The sequence below is a fragment of the Ambystoma mexicanum genome, chromosome 4q (assembly GCF_040938575.1).
Source record: "Ambystoma mexicanum isolate Mex_15411 chromosome 4q, UKY_AmexF1_1, whole genome shotgun sequence".
Taxonomy (NCBI): domain Eukaryota; kingdom Metazoa; phylum Chordata; class Amphibia; order Caudata; family Ambystomatidae; genus Ambystoma; species Ambystoma mexicanum.
In genome coordinates this window covers 272,394,325-272,418,187 of record NC_090928.1, presented here as the reverse complement: position 1 = coordinate 272,418,187, position 23,863 = coordinate 272,394,325, and the positions used below count along the sequence as shown (strand labels likewise).

At 46.8% G+C, this 23,863-nt stretch overlaps 1 protein-coding gene across 2 annotated transcripts in view; it reads left to right on the top strand.

Moving 5' to 3' along the window:
* The first annotated feature begins 1,115 nt into the window (after window positions 1-1,115).
* LAMA4 (laminin subunit alpha 4) overlaps window positions 1,116-23,863 on the top strand; it is a 576,642-nt gene continuing 553,894 nt past the window's right edge. Inside the window, exon 1 of one of the 2 annotated variants that reach the window (XM_069607855.1) lies at window positions 1,116-1,956. In XM_069607855.1, the coding sequence (XP_069463956.1) occupies window positions 1,762-1,956 (195 nt within the window). In that variant the 5' untranslated portion in view covers window positions 1,116-1,761. The remainder of the gene's footprint in view (window positions 1,957-23,863) is intronic. The other variant, XM_069607854.1, reaches the window with a different exon arrangement.

Sequence of the window (23,863 nt, the reverse complement as noted above, 5' to 3'; positions counted from 1 at the left end):
GGAGCTAAAATTGGCATTTGCGTAAACTACTAGGTGGGTGCGCACAAAAAGTAGAGAATTTATAAATACCTATTTTCATGCACTCCCAAAATATATCATGACACAGCTGGTAAGAGATTTCCATGATGGCAGGACCCTGGACTTGGTAACAGAGCAAGCAACCTGTATCTACGATGTCCAAAAGCCTGTAGAAAACAAAAATCCAACCAAAAACCCCAAACCAACCAACACCCCCGCTTCAGCCAAGGTGGCGGAGGTGAAGGTTGCCCCCATTTTTAGACCTAGAAATGGGGGGGGTCTAAAAATACACTTTCCCAAAGCCAACCAAATCAGAGGCAAAGAAGACATTCTGAGCAATCAAAAGCAGGTGATAGTCAGGTAGGGTACCCCACAAATGTGCCCCCTAACTCTGCCAACTACATCAGCCCTAGGTATAAGGGCAACAGACGCATCTTGGGGTACGTATGGACTCCCCCAGCCCAGAGGGGGGAATCCAATCAGGTGAGTACGGCCCCAGGGCACTTCCCGCCTAACTTGCCTCCGGAGAGCAGTAATCTCCCAAATACTGGTTTAAGTTTCTTCTCCTGGTACCCTCAAAACCCCAACATCCAGGACAACCCTCCTTATTCTCCCTGCTGTTTCATGCACAGCCATGGAGTCAGCGGCCCACCATAATACATATTCATGGGACACTGTGGTGAAATAACGTCCATTGCGTGGAAACGGCACTTCTTGTGGCCATTCCTCATTTCTGGAGGGGGCACTGGTTGGACATATTTAGCGCCGAGAGGGCGGAGGGCCTGACTCAGCGCTGGGAACCCTCCAGTACATGACATGCTTTCCACCCCTTCCCATACACAGCGGGTCTTGTCCATCGACACTCACAAAGCACCCCTTCACGGGAGGAAAACAGCCGACCCTTTGTACATTAATGTTCAGACATTTGACCAGTGAAGTCACTTCCTGAAACGTTTATTAATTATTCTATTTTTTGCTTTGTGTGCACGCGAGGAGGGAGTGAGGGCGCCCCGTGTTGGCTTGCACTTGCCCGGGTGCGGCTTTATTCCTCGTGTACTTGTGGCACAGCATAACTATTTTATGAATGCCATCCAGACACTGGACTCGTCCCACGGGGATGGAGCACTGAAGTTTGTTGGATTCCGGCACTTTAGCCGCCCTGTTTCAATATCTGGCTGGTGCTGGGACAGCACAGTGACTTCGGCAGCCTCTGGGCCCACAGCGTTGCAGTCATAAGCGGGGAAGCACGCCCGCCCCGGGGGCTTGGAGTGCACACAGGGAGTGGGTGGCGGTGGTGGGTCTGCCAGCTGAAGGTAAAAGGCAGCACTGTGAGCGCGCGAGGGGAAGCCAGCGCCCAGAACACAGGCTCCGTTTATATCCTGTATCCTGACAGAGCGACGATAAGGCAGCCGGGGGGCTTAGCAGCGCCTCTTTCCTGGAATACCAACTGCGCTCGACACTCTACTAAAAGCGCTGCCCGTATCTTCACGTTATCCCCTTCCACCCTGGAGCCTCCCCGGGAAAAGAACCAGCACAGCGCAGGCTTTTTTGTTTTTGTTTCCCTGTTTCGCACTACAGTCGCCGAGACTGCTTGACGTGCCACATCTGGCAGGAGACAGCAGAGAAGATTGGAAAGCGGGTGGGAGGCGTCAGACGCACGCCCAGAAGGGGCTGGGGTGCTGCCACAGAGAGGGCCGAGCAGCGTCAGGCAAGAGCAGGGCTGCATGTCACAGAGGGCACACCATGGCTCTGATCTCTCCCTGGTCCTGCGCGGTGCCTCTGCTCCTGTCGTGGCTCTCGGTCACCTCAACCTCGCTTTCCAGCGAGGGCAGCGCTTTTCTTTTGTACACAGAAGGCAGCAGTGGCCACTTCTCCGCCCTGGGAGACGAGCAGCAGCAGTTCCCCGTGGACCCTGGAAGCTTCCTGCCCGTGCACCAGGTAACTGCACGCTTTACATGGCACGCTGCTAGCCTTTCAGTGCACTTTCTGTGGGCATTCAGTAGCGGGGAGTCAGCCTGTGCTGGCTGCGTTTGGTCGGTATCTAACTGTGACTTATGTTTCCGCGTTGCATTGTGTGATGCCAAGGGACGGGATGGGCGCTTGAGAGACATGTGTTTTGCAATGGAACAAATATGCGTTTTTCCAGATGTTGCAAAGTATGCAGACGCTATTAGTCCGATGGAACATCCTAAAACACTTCCTGCACTTGTGTGTTGAGCCAGCGGCTGGAAAACATTAGGTGAATACCTTGAACTTTGTGTAGGCAGTGAACTTCTGAGCAGCTGCACACTGACAGTGACTGTGGCAGGTTGACCATCCGAGAAGCCGGGTTTCCCTGCAGGAACACTGTGCCATCCTCCCATTTTCCATAAAAAAGACCCCAGTGATCCAGTAGATGCGCAGAACTGCACAGGGGTGTGCCAGGCCCAGCTGAGCGTGGGTACACTGTAACAGTTGGCACGTTATATGTGGAATAAACAACCTTAGGTCCATGTGATCTGTCTACATTGAGCAATAATGGACGCTTGAAAAATGTAAGCGCTAAATATTTGGCTCATGCTAAAAAGATTTGTTTAGAAGTGAGGCTGGGTGTTCTAGAGCAGGGCGTTTGATGCCTCAGTTTGCAGGGTGAGTCTTTCTTTCTCCAAATATGGTCAAAATACGCAGCAGAGAGTGGGGCAGGATGGCACAAGAGATTTGGTAAGGTGATCGAAAGCCTTTCACCCCAGGATGCTTGTACTGTTGGCACTCGGTGGGGGACTATATGACATTAGGGTGGTTGGCTTAAGAAAGTGCTCTGTTTTCAGGGGTCCAAAACCCCTCTAGACAAAAGCAAGCCTCGTATTTCAGCAGCAACATACAAAATGTGTTGCAAGAGGCACTTCTGAGGCCATTGACTTCAAGGGCACATAGCACGTGGCTTACCCATCCTCCATATTGCGGCCCACCTCTACGGCTAAAGGCATGTTAATGGAGCAGTGTGGCAGACCTGGCGTGTTAGCTCTCGGTGCTCTGTAGATTTGCCTCTAAATGCCTTGTCAGTGATGACACATTAGGGGGGACTGAAGATTCGAATGGTGACTTCTCGCAGCACTATAGAGAATTGCGTTGCACGCACTTGCATTCACTTTTTCTGCATTTCCGTTTCGACACTCTAACTAATGCACAGAGGGTGGAGATGTACTTTTTTTGTTTCACAGCTGAGTTTATTTTCTCCTTCTTTAAATGCATTGTGGTATCTTCTAATTCAAAAAATGTTGTTCTTGTCTGCCAACTGGTCCCATGTCGTAAAGGTCACTTTTACCCAGTTATATATTTTCAGCCAATCACCCTCTGCATTCTGTGCCCTGGAGGCATTCACTTACTACAGGGACATGGAAACCACAAGTCCCAGAATCCATAGTATTTAACCTGGCAGATAAAGCCACCATGAGCTGGGCCTGTTGGTAGCTCTGGATGTACTTGTTCACACTGAAAGAATGACTGCCTTGTTATGCTACCGCATGCTCACCTGTGACTTTTTCCTTTAGTGGTAGGACAGATGGCATACATGAGATGCCAAAAAAGCGAGGACGAATCTTACTCTAGAGAGTGGAATAGTACCTGGACCATCTTTGCAGCCTACTAGAGGGGGAGAGTATTTCTGCATGCACTCGGATCGCCTCAGCTAAAAGGTCCCGGGGTCCCTTCTGAAAGTTCTGCATTCGAATTGAAGCACCCTTAAATTAAAGTGCAGCACATGAATGAAGGGCACATGAGAGCCCCCTGCTTCATTGTTCCCTTGACATATTCCAGAGTTCAATCTAAGTTCATAAACTACTTTCTGATTTAGTGTACTATTTTCACACATTCAGTTCTTTAGCTATGTGGCACTTTGCCATTCTTGCAGACAGTTGTGAAGACAGACAGAATCAAACTTTATTTGCACTTAGACTATCATTGCATCAGACTTGCTACGAGCTTGGATCCTACTTGCAATAGACTTGCCACGATCATGGATACCCTAGACTTGATATGAGCTTGCACCATGGGTGCACGAGACTTGCACTGACGTTCACACCATGACTGTGTTAGACTTCCTGTGAGCTTGGATCATAGCTGCATTGGAATTGCTATGAACATGGACTGTGGGTGCATTAGACTTGATATAAGCTCTGCCTCTGGATGCATTAGACTTGTAATGAACTCAGACCATGGATTCATTAGACCTGATATAGGCGTGGATTATGGTTGTATTAAAATTGCATTGCTGTGAACTTGTGCTCCGGATGCATTGGACTTGCTATGAGTGTGGACCGTGGATGGATTGGACTAGCTATGAACTCTGAATAAGGATGCATTAGACTTGTAATGAACTCAGACCATGGATTCATTAGACCTGATATAGGCGTGGATTATGGTCGTATTAGAATTGATATGATCTTGGACTCGGGATACTTTGGACTTGTTATGAGCATGGCCTGTGGATGCATCTGACCTGCTATAAACTCTTACTGAGGATGCATTAGACGTGTTCTGAACTCAGACCGTGGATATGTTAGGTTTAATATGGGCATGCTTTATGGCTGTGTTAGGATTGCTATGACTTTGCACTGAGGATGCATTGGACTTAATATGAGCACGGTCCATAGATGCATTATTTGTTCTATGACCTTAAAACATGCATTAGGTTTGCCGTGAGCTTGGACCATGGATGCATTAGATTTGCAATAGCCTTAAACTGTGCCTGCATGCCACTTGCTATGATCTTAGACTGTGGGTGCATTAACCTTGCTATAACCTTTTGCCATCTCTGCAGTAGAATTGCTATACACGGTTATCATCTTGCATTCGTATTGCTATATTCTTGGATCATGGTTATATTAGACTTGCTGTGACCTTGGAGCATGGTTGCATTAGCTCTGCTGAGGCTCGGCCATAGGTCATGGATGCATGGTCACCTGCTAATCCTCCTGAGAGGGAGACATATGTGGTTGTGGATTCACTGCTGCCAGACGTGACCCATTTCAGCACATCAAACCATTTGCAATGAAACTAAGGATGGTAAGGAACAACATTTGAAAGTGCTGTTAAATAGGTTGACACATGACCTGTTGTTTCTGGTACCTGAGCAGTAAATGTTTGAAGGAGAATGTGAAACATGATGATTTTAAAAGTAGAGACTCCATTGAAGCCAATGGGGCCTTTAAGCCTAGCCAGCAGAGTGGTCTACCCCAAGTCAATGCTACGTGATAAGCGCTACATGATAAATGTTCTCGTGCAGACCCTGATTTCGACTATCTGTATTCTGGGGCATTGCAGCAAATCTACTGCAGGTTGTCATCGCCTGATCACATTTCAATAGTGGTAGATTCTGATCCAGTAGCACAAGAACCAAGAACTGTGATGCATTGAGTGCCCTTAAGTGCATTTGTAGGAAAAAAACAAACGTGGTCCAGCACTGGTGGCAAGGCTGTCCATTGGCAACTTCTGAGTGTGGCAGTGAATAGCTAGTAATGAATGACAATCCCTGTGATGCCAATGATTCACCAGGCTTGACTAGATTTGACTGGGGCAGCGATGTCCAACCCATCGTGCGGCAGGCTTTCATTTCAAGAAACATTCTGGGTGCTCATCTACACAGCAAGCAGCCTACATGCAGCTATTGAGGGAATTTACGATGTGCCTTCGAGGCTGGCCAATACCATATCGCTGACATGATTAAGGAGTAATTCTACTTGGGGCCGGTGTAAGCAACCCTTCAAGTTTTACTTTTCATAACATGTCAACTGCCCCATAATAAAGATTGCCAACCAGGGCATGAAGCATCAATGATTGTTCAACATCTTTTTGAGATGTCTTCCTTCATCTGATAAAGTCACATTTTGAATAAAATATTATTTTAAATTAGGATTTTACTATTAATTTTGTTTGGGAATCAAAAGTAGACATTCTTCAGAGAGACGTTCTATGGCCACCTCTCTTCGGGGAGAGGTTCCCTGGCTACCTCTCTTTGGGGAGAGGTTCCCCGGCTACCCCTCTTCGGGGAGAGGTTCCCTGGCTACCCCTCTACGGGGAGAAGTTCCCTGGCTACCTCTCTTTGGGGAGTGGTTCCCTGGGTACCCCTCTTCAGGGAGAGGTTACCTGGCTACATCTCTTCAGGGAGAGGTTCTCTGGCTACCCATCTTCGGGGAGTGGTTCCCCAGTTACCTCTCTTTGGGGAGAGGTTCCCCAGCTACCCCTCTTCGGGGAGAGGTTCCCCAGCTACCCCTCTTTGGGGAGAGGTTCCCCAGTTACCTCTCTTTGGGGCGAGGTTCCCTGGCTACCTCTCTTTGGGGAGAGGTTCCCCGGCTACCCCTCTTTGGAGAGAGGTTCCCAGGCTACCCCTCTTTGGGGAGAGGTTCCCTGGCTACCCCTCTTTGGGGAAAAGTTCCCTGGCTACCTCTCTTCGGGGTGAGGTTCCCTGGCTACCCCTCTTCGGGGAGAGGTTCCCTGGCTACCTCTCTTCAGGGAGAGGTTCTCTGGCTACCCCTCGTTTTCTGGCTATCTCTCATTGGGGAGAAGTTCCCTGGCTACCTCTCTTTGGGGAGAGGTTCCCTGGCTACCTCTCTCCGGGGAGAGATTCTCTGGCTACCCCTCTTCAGGGAGAGGTTCCTCGGCTACCCTTCTTCGGGGAGAGGTTCCCTGGCTACCCCTCTTCGGGCAGAAGTTCCCCAGCTACCTCTCTCTGGGGAGAGGTTCCCTTGCTACCCCTCTTCAGGGAGAGGTACCCTGGCTACCTCTCTTCGGGGAGAGGTTCCCTGCTACCCCTCGTTCCCTGGCTATCTCTCTTCTGGGAGAGGTTCCCTGGCTACCCCTCTTCAGGGAGAGGTTCCCTGGCTACCCCTCGTTCCTTGGCTACCTCTCTTCTGGGAGAGGTTCCCTGGCTACCCCTCTTCAGGGAGAGGTTCCCTGGCTACCCCTCGTTCCTTGGCTACCTCTCTTCTGGGAGAGGTTCCCCGGCTACCCCTCTTTGGAGAGAGTTCCCTGGCTACCCCTCTTCAGGGAGAAGTTCCCCGGCTACCTCTCATCGGGGAGAGGTTCCTTGGCTATCCATCGTTCCCTGGCTACCTCTCTTTGGGGAGAGGTTCCCTGGCTACCCCTCTTTGGGCAGAAGTTCCCCAGCTACCTCTCTTTGGGGAAAAGTTCCCCAGCTACCTCTCTTCAGGGAGAGGTTCTCTGGCTTACTCTCTTCAGGGAGAGGTTCTCTGGCTACCCATCGTTCACTGGCTACCTCTCTTTGGGGAGAGGTTCCCTGGCTACCTCTCTTCAGGGAGAGGTTCCCTGCTACCCTTCGTTCCCTGGCTACTGCTCTTCTGGGAGCAGTTCCCTGGCAATCTCTCTTCAGGGAGAGGTTCTCTGGCTACCCCTCGTTCCCTGGCTACCTCTCTTTGGGGAGGGGTTCCCTGGCTACCTCTCTTTGGGGAGAGGTTCCCTCGTTCCTTGGCTACCTCTCTTCGGGGAGAGGTTCCCTGGCTACCTCTCTTCAGGGAGAGGTTCTCTGGATACAGTTTCTGTCTATGCCTGATTTCGGCCCTCACCCATAAAGGGCAGTAGAGGGCAGGCTGATGTGTGGATGGTCGGAGGTAATGTACTCTACTTTGCATGTTACAGCGATCTGATGGTGCCTTGTTGCCAGGCCTTCTATAGCACTCGGGCGGTTTCTTGGAGAAAGTGGAAATGGTGCAAGATGTTTGAAGCTTCTGGTCAGTTAAATAGAAAGAATCAATACTTGGTATCAAAATGTTTCTGGCGATACAGAGAGGGTTTTTTGGGGGGAAGGCAGCTTCAACCCATAAACATCTTCTTTGCAAAGTTTGGCACAGTGAAAAAGCATAATAACATACCATGACAAAACTAAACGTGTCATGGCTTGACAAAACCTGGCATAACATAACATATTGACATCAGTCCCCCAATGAAGTCACAATGGCCACAAATAACCAGGGCTCGCGAGGCTTCACCATCACTTCTATTTCAGAGTGATGCTGCAACCCTGCAGGGTGTTTATTCATGATTAAAGAAGAAGACGAAAAGATTGAAGGTAGAGTGTGGATTCCTCAAATAGCCCCATTAAGGTGCATGCATCATCTGTTGGCCTAAAGGGGCTTCTATAGATGCAGGGAGGTACAGAGAAACATGCAATGTTTAGTTTGCATTCTCTCTGGCCCCGGGATAAGTATGCCACACAACTATTCAATGGCACCCAGTGAAAGCTTTGTGAACTAAATCCTTTTGGTCAAAATATTGTGGGGATAAAGTGGTTGCAGTAAGAATTTGCAATGTAATATTGTGTTACATAAAAAATGTAGGGTCCTATTGCAGTGCTGTGGTACAGCTCCATTTTACTGGCCATATTCTGCCATTATTGGAAAGGAATGAGGTGGGAACCATGGCCTTGTGGACATAGCAGCCCATCTCCATGGCCGTTCTCCTTCTTGCTAAGAAAGAGGGGAAGGATCCAGCCAAGGGACTGGGAGAATGCTATGTCTCCTTTGCTGTTAGGACTACTTCTGCCAGGTCCTTCCGTTCTTCCTTACTTTCAGGAAAGAAGAACAAATGGCGACCGAGGAGGCTGTACTATGGTTTTTGGTGTAACTGGCAAAGGCGCAAAATGCAGAAGCAAAGGCATGATGGGGTTGAGAATGAAACAGGGAGAGGTCTTGCATGCAACGATTGGATTGAAACGATGAAGGGTTTGGGGGTTTCCGCGCTCTTAAAAAATTAATTAAATATGTTTTTAACACAAAAATAAAAACTGTTCTGAAGCACAAAAGACAAATACCACATGTTTTTGTCTTTGTTTGTCAACACAATGTTATGACCCAGTTGCTGATTCCATTTCCCTAGCCTTGCACACTCTAGCTGAAGGAAGAGGTAGGCAACATCCCTGCAACCTGCTAGAGCCAAAAGACAGACTTCAAAGACCACTTCAAAGGCCACAAAAGTAAGGCATGAAGAGGTGTGAGGATGTAACATTCTCAACAAGGCGGTGTTGTTGGTTCTGTCAGCCTGTCATGGCCGAGTCCAAGTCGTCAGTGGGAACGGCTTGATGCAAATAGACAGAGATACTTGAGATACGTTGGTTCCATGTTGTAGAATTTCCATCACATATTAGTTTTCATGGTCACCTGGTTAATCATCCTGTGCCATGCATTAAGCTCTCAGCAAGCTGGCTTGAATTAACATGATTCTTTTTTGCCCAGACCTGTTTCATTGAAGGAACACTCTAGGTATGCAAATAGTAAGGCAGGAAACTCCTGGTTGTAAGATTTTTCATGAGATCATCAGAGGAGAGGTGCCCCAGGACAGTGCAGAAGATGATTAAGGCATGGTCTAAATATGCACATTTTGCAAGGACTCCATGATATCTCAAGATTTTGACAGGCCTATCCCAGAGGTGGTCTAGAAGTTAGTAAGGCACATTTCATTAAAGGATCCCGTACTATCTTTTAGGGATCTTCTTGGAGACCAGAGGTATCTATATTGATCCTTCACCTGCATTCTGGCTAGTCTTCTAAATTGGAATATCATTTTCTAAGATTATTTATTTATTTATTTATTTATTTATTGCATTTATTACTCGCCCAAACCCTTGGGTACCACTGCGATGTTACAGACAGCTTGGTTAAAACATTTCTTGGACTTTGCCAATCGGGCGCAGTGCATGTGAATACAAAATAATCATACACGAAGACATTAAATGCAGGGTTTCAGTACAATGATATTTCCTGAAGCATGGAGGGGGATTTTTTAGTCTTGGTTAAATAGCCACGTTTTCAGGGATTTCTTGAAACCTGAGAATGTTTGCTCATTTTTGATGGGGAGGGGAAGAGTGTTCCAATATGTGGGTGCGAGGTATTGGAAACTACTGCCTCCTGCCTTGGTTGTCTTGTAGCGGGGGATAGCTAGGAGTAATTGACTGTTAGATCTGAGGGGCCTCTTAGATACTTTTCTGGTGATGGCGTGGTTGAGGTAGATGGGGACACATGAGTGGATGCATTTGAATGTGACGCACAGAGCTTTGAATGTGACCCTGGCTTTGATGGGGAGCCAGTGATGGTTTCTTCTAATATTTGAGATATGATCTGACTTCCTTATTCCAAGGGCCGCCCGAAGGGCTTTATTTTGGATAAGCTGTAGTTTGTTTAGATTGGCTTTTGAGGTACCCAGGTAGAGTACGTTGCAGTAGTCGAGCCTGGATAATATTAAAGCTCTTGCCAGCGTGATACAATTGGTGGGTGTCAAGAATTGGCGACTGAGAGCAATAAGTTTTGCGGTGTAGGATGTAGAGGAAGAGAGGGCGTTGATGTGCTTGGTCATGGTGAGGTTGGCATCAAGGTAGACGCCTAGTGTTTTCACTTGTTTGAGTACTGATATGTTTGTGCCATCAATGTTGATGGATGAGTAATCAGGATGTAATGCTTCTATTTTGGATTGGGAGCCCACAATGAGAACCTCAGTCTTCTCATCATTGAGACAGAGGCTATTTAGTGCCATCCAATTTTGGATTATGGCATATATTTTGTTGATAGTGTCGGTGTCTTGAGTGTAGTCTCCCGATAAAGGGATGAGGATCTGGGTGTCATCTGCAAAGTTGGTGTAGATGACACCCATGTCGTCTAGCGCTGAGAAGAGGAGTTTAGTGTATGCATTGTATAATGTTGGTGAGAGACAGGAACCTTGGGGGACACCAATGGGTACTATGATGGGGTTGGCGGCTTGTTTACCTATGGCGACCCTGGAGGTGCGGCCAGCAAGAAAGGATTTGATCCAGGTAGTAGCTTCGGTGGAGAAGTTGAAGTCTTTCGCTAGTGTGGCGCACAGTTTATTATGGTCTACTAAATCAAACGCTGCGGAGAGATCGAGTAGGAGGAGGATGCAGAGTTTCCCTGAGTCTCTGATGGTATCCATCTGGATTTTTAAGTCAAGGAGCGCCGTTTCTGTGCTATGGTTGGGGCGGAAGCCTGATTGCCTTGTGCCAAGGAGGTGGTTTTGTTCGAGGTGAGTTTGGACTTGGTTGTATGCTAATTTATCCAATATTTTGAGGAGAAATGGGACAGTTGTTATTGGCCTGTAATTAGTGGGCACAGTGGGGTCTAGGGTAGGTTTTTTCAGGAGAGGGGTGACCCAGGCTCTTTAATGCTAGCTGGTACTAGGTTAGTATTGAAGGAAGCGTTGACGAAGTTGGTGATAATGGGGGTGAAGGTGTGAGCGCAGGATTTGACTACTGATGCGGGGACAGAATTGCCTTTGCAGTTGGATGCTTTGAGTTTGGCGATGGTGTCAAACACTACATTTTGGGATACTGGTGTGAAATGGAATGGGGCGCTGGTGAATTCCTGATGTGGCCGATTTAGGTTAAGGAGGGCAGGTTTGTTGGCTAGCGATTGTTTTTTGGATGTGATTTTTATTTGGAGTAGTTCAATTTTGGCTGTTAGTGCGTCTTGTATAGTGGTGCACCATTCCTTGCTGGGGATAGTAGGGTTTATGGCTGGAGTGGGGTTTTCCAATTCTTTTAGAATGGCAAATAATTCCTTGGTATCTGAAGTAGCATTGCTGATCCTATTATTATACGCATTAGATTTGTAGGTAATAGTAGCTGTTTTATAGGTTTTGTTTATTTCTTGGTAGGCTTTTTCTGCCTCTGCAGTAGGATGCTTTCTGTAGGCATGTTCACACGCGCGTTTGGTTCTTCTGAGGGCGATAAGATCATCATTGAACCAGAAGCTAGATCGCTTGTCTGAGCGTTTTGCCTTGGTGGTGAGCGGTGCTATAGCATTAATGGTTACAGTGAGGCAGTTGTGATATATGTCTGCTAGGAGGCAGGGGTTGTCACTGGTGATCGAGGTAGAAGCTAGGATTTTTGAAAGAGGAGGCGTGAAGTTTTCTGGCGTGAGTTTGCGGGCGTTTCTAGTTTCATAGGTAATCATAGTTTTAGGTTTCTTTTGTGTGGGTTCGGAGGGATTGATTGTAAATACAATGTTATGGTGATTGGTCCAAGTAAGAGGGGAGATGACCTCAATGGTTACGGGGGTATTAAGGGAGAGGATCCAATCAAGAGTCCTGCCTTTGATATGTGTGGGTGCATTAACTAGTTGGCTGAAACCCATGTCCTTCAGGGCGGAGTGCAGTGATTCTGCTTTGGCATCTTGGCTGTCATTGAAACCTAGGTTAAGGTCACCCAGGATGATGTATTTCGAGCTAGGTTTTATTAGTGGAGCTAATAGCAACGGAATTTCAGTCTCTGGGTGGTTGTTGGGGCTAGGTGCTCGATAAATTACTATTAAATTAATAGTAGTTTTGGCATTTATGGGAAATTTTACGAGTAATGTTTCATACCCTTCAATACTTTCAATGGGACAAGATCTAAGCTGCAATTTAGTCTTGGCTATAATAGCAACACCGCCTCCTTGTGAGTGGGTCCTATCTGTTCTGAATATGGTGTAGTCGGATGGGATTGCCAGAGTTAGTAGTGGACCTGATGCTTGATGGAGCCAGGACTCTGTGACTACTAGTATGTCGAGCTGTGATTCCATAATGAGGTCGTGAACTTCTATAGCATGCGCCCCTAAGGAGCGGGCATTGATAAGCGCTCCTTTAAAGGTGGATAGTAATTTATTGGGGGTGTCCGGAGCTGGTTTGGAAGTAGTGTTGGGTTTCTGGCTAGGAGTATGGTTTTGATGAGGGGGAGGTACTCTGGGCTTAATTTGTTTGGGAGGTGTGTGTTCATATTTGACTGGGTTGGGGTGGTTGAAGGTACGAGACCTTAATCGGAAGTGTCTCGCTACACATGTCACAGGGTTAGAGAATTTTTCGGTATGACTGTGGTGAGGTGACTCTGCTGTGGGCAATACATGTGAGATTGGATCAGGGCTGATAGCATGATGCTTGATGGTATTCAGATAGGTCCTAGGAGTAAGACTTGCGCTGTTTGGGAATGGGGGAGTAGAGGGAAGGAACGGTGTAGGACATGGGATAGGGTGATGCCGGGGGCATGCCGGCTTGCTGAGACCGTTATTATGGGGCCAGTAGTAGTGGGCCAAGCAGGGTGTGTGGTTGGGGAGAATGCAGAACGGGAACATGATGAGGGGCAACCAAGTTTGCATATTGGATTAGTGTCAGGGCGAGCTGCGACCATAAGGCACAGTGCTAACTCCTCAAAGTGGTCTGTATGCGACCAAAGGGCACAATACGGCAGTCTAATGTGGTCTGTAGGCGACCAAAGGGCACAATACAGCAGTCTAATGTAGTCTGTAGGTGATCCTGGGCACAATACAGCAGTCTAATGTGGTCTGTAGGCGACCAAAGGGCACAATACAGCAGATTACAATTATAGATGCAAAATCCTGTCTTTGTATTCATTCATTCTGACAATTGAACATTGATGTTAGTAATTTCCATCTCAATGTCTAGAAAGGTTGCTGTGAGCCCCTTTGGTGGTGCACAGCATTGTGTTATTTGTCCTCCCATATAAAGTGCTAGCATGGCTGATGCAGTAATTTGAAGGATAACACAAATTCAGTTTTGCTGTATTTTCCACCCCCTCCCCAGAGCCCACTGTCAAGTGAGTCAGAGAAGAAATCAGAGACTTTGTGTGCACTTCCGTTCTGTCTTTTAGTGGGCAGAGCAAAGGTGCAAGGATGCTTCCAGAGTTTTACCTGATAAAAGAGAATGGGTTCACATGCCCTCTTACCTGTGTTTAAAGCTTTTATATCATCATAAGTCACAACTTCAAGCTATATTTCAGAATCTTGCACAGCTATGGTCTGGATCGGGTTTTACGATCTGATGGTGGCTTTGTAGGCTGCATGAAATTATCCCTGCATTCAGTGGGGTCCTGCACAGTCTGTGATTCTATGCCCAAGGCTTATGCTGGGATGTGCAGACATTAGCAAGATGCGTGTTAGACAATGGAAGCCTGTGTTACTGGTGCACCATGAGACGATGCCCCATGACACACTTCATTCAAACACTATGCAAGTCATCGAAGGGACAGAGTCCTGACTAATGCTCGTCTTCGGTTGCAAAGGACTGGCTGCAACATTTGAGTTTTTCTAGAGGTAAGATACATGTCTCATACAGACAGTGGCTTCTCACTCAATGCTTTCTCCAGAAGAGAATCCAAGTCTTGGAATTTACCTCTGACCCAAAACTTCTTACGCTTTTGATGGTAATTATGTTTTGCTACCTCGCATTTTTAAGTCACAATGACCATTATTTCCATGGCCTCCTGGAGGTGAAGACTATCTGGTTGAAAGAGATTACGACCAGTCATGAAACCCCCATGTGGGTGTTCCTCATTAGCCAGTTTGAAAGGGAGGACCAGACTTGTTGCGTACCTCAAAACTTAATGAAATGTGTCTATTCCTTTTGAGCGGTCGGGATCTGCAAGCCTCCACTTCACCAAGATGTGTTTGCTCATCATGGGCCCTTTCCTTTAGGGATGCAGGTTATGGTCAATAAGCCAATAGATTATTGACCTTATTTATGTATTTATTTATGTTTTGCATTTATAAAGCACGCCCACGGCCCGGGGGCATCGAAGCGCTGGTACAAGAATATGACTTAGTTACAGAATACAGGTAAGTGGCTTGGTTACATTAGCCCTTGCCATAAAGTGCTAGCACATGGAATGTTATGAATATTAGTCACCCAGTTTCCCTCCTCAAAATAGCTATTTTGGACATTTTTTGCGATTTGCAGTTTTGGTTGAAACACACCCATCCCGTACCCAATTATGCATACTCCCCTGAACCGGCGATCCGCAACCTTTGGCTCTCTGCATGTTTTGGACTACAACCACTGTTGGCCCTGGCCAGCTTAGTCAATTATGAGTGAACATGGGTGTCATAGTCCAGAACATCTGAAGAGCCGCAGATAGCAAACCCCTGCTGACCCATCTTCACCCACTGCTTCCATTCCGGGTTCAACATGCCAAGCCACCTACGTGGATGTTATTTGAGCATTGGTAGGGGACTCCCCTGTGAACCCTGCCTCTGCCTGTGCTACTCCTGCTGAAGGAGTGCAGAGGCAGGGCTCCTGCGTGCAACTGCAGAAACCAGGAAGCAGCTTCCCTGCAGCTTTGCCACCCTTCTGTGATCTAAAGGCTCATACCACATCCTCTACTTCAATGTGTAAATGATCAAAGGTTAAAGGGGCATCATCATGGGTGCCAATTGGGGTAAGAGAATACATAACATCCAAGTCACTGTGTAATTTTGCAAAATGCTGGGCCGAATCGTCTGTGCTAATACAACAATCAAGGATCTGCTCCCCCTTCAGGTCCCCAGCTGATTTCAATTGCCAGAACTGCCTATTGTTCTTCGACTCTAGAACCTCCAACATGGCTCTCCATTTGCCTTGCAGATACTCTTTCTTTTTAACTAGTACATTTCTTTTATAGTTGGACCTTAACTGACAAAGCTCTTGCTGGAATGTCAGCTCTTCAGCACCTGCGCATGCCACAATTCTTTTTTTGGCCTCCCGGCACTCGGCATCATACCAACTATTTACAGCAGGTGCTAACTCCTTAATCTCACTCTTTGGTACAGAGATGTATAGGAGCAGTTTGTGTTTCAATTCTCCAAAGGACTTCAGAATGCCAACATCATTGGCCGAGGGGTCACAGATGGTCACGATATTTGACAGTAATGAGTTATAAATTACAGGATTGGCATTGCAATCCAACACCTTCTCACATTTTTGTGATTTCCGGGCATGCCCCTTTACTGACAACATTTGGTTATACTTGGGTTGGAGAAGCCCCCCTTTTTTTACCAGCAAAATATACAGTCAATGGGTGGTGATCACTCTCGGGTCTGTCTAGTCTGAATTTAGAAGTCCTCCACCCTTAACCACTCTGTGCCCACAATAAAGATAATCTATTAGTGATGACCTGTTGTGTAGATTAAAGGTTGTCTTCGCAGGCTTGTTCTTCTGGAAACGCACATTGCATGTTCTCAGATTTAAGTTAAATAAAACACAAGCAGATTCTGTGGCATGCCGCTGCATTCTCGGGGGGAGGGGCTGCTTTCAAATCCAGGATCTCCCAGGCTAAGTCCTGATCCTCCCATATACCCTCCAATGATTCCAGGGGTTCAATTTGGAGGTTGAGATCACCTACCAAAAGAGTGACTTTCTTCTTTTCTTTGTTCATGTGCTCAGTGTTAAGAATGTTATGAACACAGATAAGTGTCCCCATATCCCCGCAGCTGATGACCTATTATAGATAGTCCTAGAGCTAAAACACTTCACCCTCCTTTGTTTCTATATACAAGAATTGCAAATCCAGGGAAACCATTGAGGGGGGCCTCTGCCTTCCATCCCAGACTGACATCCACCCACACCAGCAAACCCCCATTTGGTCCTCCTCTGGGCCCTTTGCTTGCTGGCACGTGGAACGATTGAAACCCTGCATAGGATTTTCCTCCAGTGCCCATGCCTCCTGTAAGGCTATTATATTAAATGTGAGCACCAATCCTCGTCCTCCACTAGTCTGGATAAGCCCTCTATATTCCATGATATTAAACTAAATCCCCCTTTCCCTTGTGGTTTGCAGCTAATCCCCCCTCCATTCAGTCAATATCCTCAAGGTTACCTGGCTGACTCCCCAGGAACACGGGAGATATCCTCAACTGCATCCCATAATGACCACTGGAGGCCATTTTGGGATGGGAAGGTCCTGCCCCATTCTGACGTAAGATCTCTGAAGATTTCAGAACAACTCCTGTTTTACCCATTGAATAAGTTCTCTGGTCGATGCTCAGCATCCCTCCCACCAGATCCCATGACCATACGAACACATCAATATAATCAAAATTTGAATTTGGAATGTCACCTCTCTGAAAAAAAGTTATGTCCTCATATATAATTGTGAGGCACACTTTTATGTGCCGAAACCAATGGTTACATTTATTTTTCAGATCCTCGTTACTGTTTACCGGTAGGCGCGGGACGTTAAGCATAACAACAGAAGGGTGGACCTCATTTGCTAAACCGTGCATACCACTCCTCGAGGGTCTACTATTCTGGGACTTGTGCAAGGAGATCAGGTTCTGACCTGTCAGCGGGGCCGGGGACGTTTCGTCTGGTAGTTTGTGCAGGTGTTGCTCACAAAGTCTGGGCCCCTAGGCTACCTGCGATTCTCCCCATCCCATGAGTTTGTTTTACACCCCACCACCTCAGGTATGTGGGTCCTAGGCTTAGCCTGGAGAGCCGTCACTAGCCCCTCAGGGCTCCCAGTGGTCTTCACCTGTGCACAACTACACCTATTCTCTGCGGCTTTCAGAACGCCCAAATCTGTCACCTTAGCTTTGATTTCCCTGATTCCCTGCGTTATTTCCTCAAGCCCCTTCTCCAACTGGGCAGTGAAGAAGTCTATCAGCTCAGCTACTATAACTCCCACTAAGGAATTCCAGCCACAGTGCTCTCCATTTACATCCAAGTTGGTGGGTTCTAGTGGTGATTGAATCAGATCTTCATTCTGGGGGTCAGTAGGGTGTAATTTAGGTGGCATGGGCCTCGGTACCTTGTCAAACAAGCCTAATTTTCCTTTTCCATTCACCAATTCCTTAACCTTTCCTGCGCCCCTGTTCTTGCGTACAGCTGTCCTCTTCACTCTATTAATATTCGCTATAGCCTTTAGCGGAGGGAGAGAAGGGTTCACAGACTGATCAGCCTTATCGAAATTGCCAGGATTAGCAAGAGGATCATATCGATTGGTTAATGCAACTGAAAGAAAAGACCTACAAGTTCCAGGCAACTCGCTTAGTACTCCGACCCCTTTCTCTGTCACTTTATCAGGCTTACTAATGTTGGTCACATAATCCACGCTTGATGAGCCAGGCATTTCCACATCCAGGATAGGAATGGCCATATCACACGCTGTACCTTGACTATACATTTCCACAATATTCTCCCGCTTACCACCCTGGATCTTGACGTCGTTCTCAACGGGGAATAGGTAATTCCTCCCCCTTTCTTGTCCTTCGACCTGTGGGACTTCGAATGGTGCCAGGAAATCTTTCCCGCCTGCTCAACTATGCTGAGGGTGTGGGAGGGTGGGAAATCCGGCAGGCGGGACAGGAAAGAGGATGTGGCTCAGTCCCACCCCTCCTTATATGCGGTCCCCAGGACGGGCCAGAAGTGCCCGCCCCAGGGACAGCCCAACCTGCCTTTCCGGGGGAGTGGTAAGGAAGTGCAGTAGAGTGGGGGGGCAGCCAGAGGGGCGTCCCACTATGTGGGACGTCCTTCGAGCGCCCCCTGGGACCTCCTCTGAGCCTTGATTCAGCGATCATTATGTTGACCTCCTTGATGGGGTCTAGCATTTTTGAAATGTCCATTTTTAGCTACTCCTACGGCATGGCACCCTTCAGCTTTCCTCTTAACTTTTAGGCTGATGCTTCAATGTGCAAACCCGCAAACTGTGCAAACTAGGCATGCTAAACAAGCTGTGCAACCTGGCAGATTTGATATTAAAACCTTAAATTGTAAACCATACAATTATAAGATTATACCCAAGCCATAATCACAGAAAAAAAGAAAAGGAAGGAAATACAAAAAATTCAAATATCAAGATTTAAAACGTGTAAAACACGCCTGCTGCAAGTTTTTCCAATAACCTACCACCAACATTCAAACAGCTTATATTTGACAGTGTTTCCCTATCCCCAGTCCAGAAACTGGCTGCAGAAACAGCTGCCAGGTGTAGCCCCAAAGTTTTGCAGGAGCGAACAACGCCACACTGACTTGAGGGGCAACCAAAGTCTGACACCGCACCTTCGCTCCCTGCACCTCGCCTCACCCCGGGTTTTTGCCACAGCACTGCACACCACAGATCCACACTTCCCGTCTCACAGAGCACCGTCCACAGGTCAATAAATCCTACTTGTGGATCCGGGACGTCTATATAGTTAGTTTCCCCTGGAACAGTGCAGCTGGGCAGCAGGGCTGGGCAGGGCAACGGTGGACAGGTGGCTAACAGTGGGAGGTGGCATTAACAGCTTCTCTATTCTTTGCCCCTCTTCACCCCTTCGACCCATAATGGGGGTTATGGCGCTAAAGACTCCCAGGTTACTGTCACTAGCGCTGGGCAAACACTCTCCATTCCTGGTATCACTGCTGTCTAGATTTTTGACTCTATCCCCAGCTCCTTTCTTGCCACTCCTCAGCATACGGGCCCTACCATACAAATCGAGCCTACTCACAGACCATTGTGGAGAAGTGGCCAAGTTGGCCTGCTGCTGCGATGGAGAGGCTTCTGCTTGATTGCCCCGGCTTTCTAACGTGCTACTAAAGGGATCTGCCAGGCCACTTCACAGACACCCCCTAAAAACAAAGGGTATTAGGTGGTCTTTACTATTCCGGGCTATTCCAGGCAGTGTTGGCCTTATAGGCAGGACACGCCATGTTGATATGTGCCAAGAAGAGGTGGTGTCCTCAGGCCTTCGTCGGTGCTGGCTGCATATAAAAAAAGACTCTGAATTAAGGTTGCATGTGGCGTGACTCTCATGCCAAAATCACCTGCACACTCTCCTGCCTATCAGTACCATGAGCGTACAGACCCGTTGCCTCCAGCAATTGCATCTTCTTTACAGGAGCTCCCCCGGCCCACCACCTCCACCTCCACTGCACAGCTATTAGCACCAGCACTTCCAGGTCTGCCTGCGGCCGCTCCGCCAGCTCTCTGCCTGATCCCCACGGCCTGCAGCTCACAGTCACACCAACAGGCCCGCTGGGCCACCTACCACTGCTCCCAGGTCCGAGCCGCTGGCTCCCGATTCCAATCTGCCTCCCGGCAAGCCGGGATGCCGTGCGGCCCTCCGGCCGCCTAAACCCACCACCATGTTGTCTTTCGTGCACTGCACCACTCGCCGAGCCTCACCGGGTGCACCGCTGCCCTCACCAGGTCTGCCGCTGACCTCAAAAGCAGCATCCAAACCAGCGCTGATCGGAGGTAAGTGATATGAAAATGTAATTTTGTATGTGGCATGTGTGAATGAGCGAGTATGTGCATGAGTGAGTATGTGCTGTAAAAATGCTGTTTGAATGTGTGTTTGAATGAGAAAATAAATACCGTTTCAATGCATGAATGTGTGTTTGAATGAGCTATTATGTGCTATGTAAATGGTGTTTGAATATGTGTTTGAATGAGCGAGTATGTACTGTGTAAATGCTGTTTGAATGTGTGAATGTATGTTTGAATGAACAAGTAATTCTCTATTAATGCTGTTTGAATGTATGTTTGAATGAGCGGGTAAATGCGGTGTCACTGCTATTTGAATGCCTGAATGTGTGTTTGAATGGGCAAGAAAATGGTGTGTCAATGTTTTTTTAGATGAATGCTGTGTGAATGCTGCATGAATGTGTGTTTGAATGGGTGAATGAATGTGGGTGAGTTTGTCTTGGTTTTGTGCTAGCCTGGGAGGCTTATTTGGGCAGGGTGGGGTGTAGGGAGGACAGGGAGGATGAGAGAGTGTTTACTGGGCATTCATGATGCTGTATTATAGACACCCAATAAAAAATAGCATGCCACAGTAAGAAATAGCTAGACTGATTGCATGAAAATGCATTCTAACCACGCAATAATACTTATCATGCTTGCTTTAAAAACATGATGAGTATTAATATGTGGCTAAACTGGCATTTTGATGGAATACATTTAGCCATTTCCTACTGTGGCATGCTGTTTTTTACTAGATAGATTATCATAGATGGCCGGCCAGTAAAAATGTCATGGCACAGTAACAAAATTGCTAGACTTACTAAACCAAAATGCCAGTCTACTAGGCACATAATAACACTTATTATGCTTGCTTTAAAAGCATGATAAAGCAAGCATGATGAGTGTTATTACATGGCTAGACTTGCCTTTTGATGCAACCAGTTTAGCCACTTCTTACTATGGCATGCCATTTTTACTGGGAATCTATGATAGATGCCCAGTAAAACATGGCATGCGACAGTCAGACATGGCTAGACTTAGCACACTAGAATGCCAGTCTAGCCATGTAACAACACTTATCATGCTTGCTTTAAAAGCATGATAAAGCAAGCATGAAAAGTGTTATTACGTGGCTACAGTGACATTTTGATGCAATTGGTCATGCCATTTCTTATTGTGGCATGATATTTTTTACTGAGCATCTATGATACAGCAGGAATGATAAGCATTATTACATGACTAGACTGGCATTTTGGTGCAGCGAGCCTAGCTATAATATCTTACTACAGCATGGCATTTTTGACTGATCATTTGTGATGAAGCTAACATGATAAGTGTTAGTATGTGTCTAGACTTGCGTTCATTGGAGCAGCCAGTTGAATCATGTTTTCCTATTGTGGCATGGCATTTTTAATGGCAAAGCTAACAGGAGTATGTTTTTACGTGCAGGTACTGGCATACATTGGCAGAGCCAGTCTAGAAATGTTTTCTTATGGTATCATTACTTGCATTATGTGCAGCATGAGTATGTTCTTATATGGGAATACTGTCATATATATGTGCAGTCAGCATGGCGATGTATGGGCACAGGAAGTGTGAACATGTTTTTAAAATGTCATATCGTAGGGAAAGGCATCATAAGCATACACTAGGAAATGCTCCTTTGCGCTGTTGGTGACTTGAAACTATTGGATTTTTTTTCATCAATGACCCTACAAAACTGATTGCAAACTGTCTGGCTTTTTAACCAATTTTTCACATTGTGCTGCATAATGCAACATTTTAAACTATTATTAGAAACGTTTCTCGGGGTTTGGGGGGAGAAACCCAGATGTGATTGGTTCAGGATCCCTCGCTACTCTCCTTCACTCTTGCACATTTGTGGCTAATATTTATGCCCCACCAATTAAAAAATTCACCAGCCGCCACTGGCAGTGTGAAAACAAACATAAAGTGTGTTCTTGGAACCCGCGTTATTTTTGGCTATTACGCCGTGAAGTTTGGATTGAGCCAAATTTGCAAAGGCAAGTCTGAAGAGTAGTATTTGTCTGTATAAGCCAGACAGAGCGGATGTTCCAGATAAGCTACTTATTCCGAGTCAATTATTAGTTTTATTTTTCTACGGCCTATTAGTTTGTGCAAAAATACTCACCATTTTAAAGTTACTGTGGCCTAGACGTTCCCATCTCCAAGTAAAATTGTTAGTATTGTATCATATTTCTATTTATTGCACTTCATGTATGGCTACTGATATCTCCTGCTTTTAAGCGCTGTAAAAATAGGTGTTTTTACCATGAAGTGTAATAGTACATAGTGTATCAACCTAAGAAGTATGAAGGAATAATTCAGCGCTGCTGAAATATAAACATGGAAAGTACAGGCTGGTACCTGTCAGAGGTGAGCTTTAAAGTCACTGAGCTGTTTATTACGACACATAAACACATGACTTTCTTATGAAACTGCCTTCATCCTCAGGAACCTTCACTTACCGTCCTCACCATCATGTAACCTGCACCTAGATGCCTGAGGGCTCAGTGCACTACTTATAGATGCAAAATAAATAAAAAATAAATAAATAATGCTGGTTAATCAAATGTCTAGTTAAAAAAAATATCAGGATATCTACCATCACCCTCTCTTGTTCCCACAAGGACTTTTAAAAAGCAAATATAGCACTATTATTATCAGGTTTAGAAGTGGGCCATGACATTACAGTATTTGGTATTTTATTAAATGTGAGCTTTATTATGTTTTTACACCCGTCAGTCACTTCAGGTTATGACATCACGGTTAAATGTCATTTCATGTGATATCCCCAGGGTCAAGGATCACATGACGCCACTTCCCGTGATGTTCTTGGGTGTGTGCAAAGCCCCTCGTCGGCAGAATGTGAGAAATAAGCTATCCTAGCATGGGAAGGTATCCGCAAATGCCCGGCTGTACATTCTCCGCGTTGACATCTTGCTCATGCGTGACGCTGGGCCCTTTCCCGAGCTTCCCCTGCTGCTGGTGTGCGTTGACAGTAACACTACTGGGACAGCGAACATCCTAATTCTGCACCGCCCATGTGCGCCTCAACAGCTGGGATATCCTGGGAAAGGCCAAATAACATTTCGGTGAGGCTGTGTGAAATGTGAACTACGTGAGAACACACTGGGCGGAAACGTGGTCCTGCGCCGTTTCTAGCTGCGCCGGAGCTGACCTTCCATGGGAAAGAGCCCACTGTGTGGGAAGGAGGCATTTCTCCGCACACTCGCAATGGCATTTTTGACCGCACCTGTTGCAAACCAATTAGCATCAACCACAAGGGTTAGACGATATACATTGCTCCAATTCACAGTGGGGCGGGCACCTCGGAACATGGTTTCTAATTTCCTGCACATCTGCTTTTAATAACATGCAACCGCGAACGTCCCGCATGTGAGACTATCACATTGCAATAGAGGTTGAGCCGGCACTTCACTGCATTGAAACGCGGTAAATGGCAAGAATAACTGCTGCAAAGTGTCAGTCTGGCCAAAGTGCTCTGCATAATAGAGCTGATTGTATAGTCCCTCCCATCCATGCACAATATAGGTGACAGCGCCGCTCTGCTTCCGAGCTCTGGTAAAGTATTCTTCTATGGCGCAACTGTTGACATGTCAAGGTCCTTTTGGAGCTATTATGAGCAGGAGAGCAACCACAGGTGTTATTTTGCGGGACCAACACAGGGTCCAGAGTGGGGGAATGTTTCCACAAGGCCAACGCAGGGCTGTGCAATGGTACGACCATCGCTTATGATATGATATGTTAGGTTATTTATAACGCGCTTAATACCCAGAGGTTTCTAAGCGCTAACCTGGAAATCGAGCCTGTGTTGCTCTGCGTCGTCTTGCTTCCCAG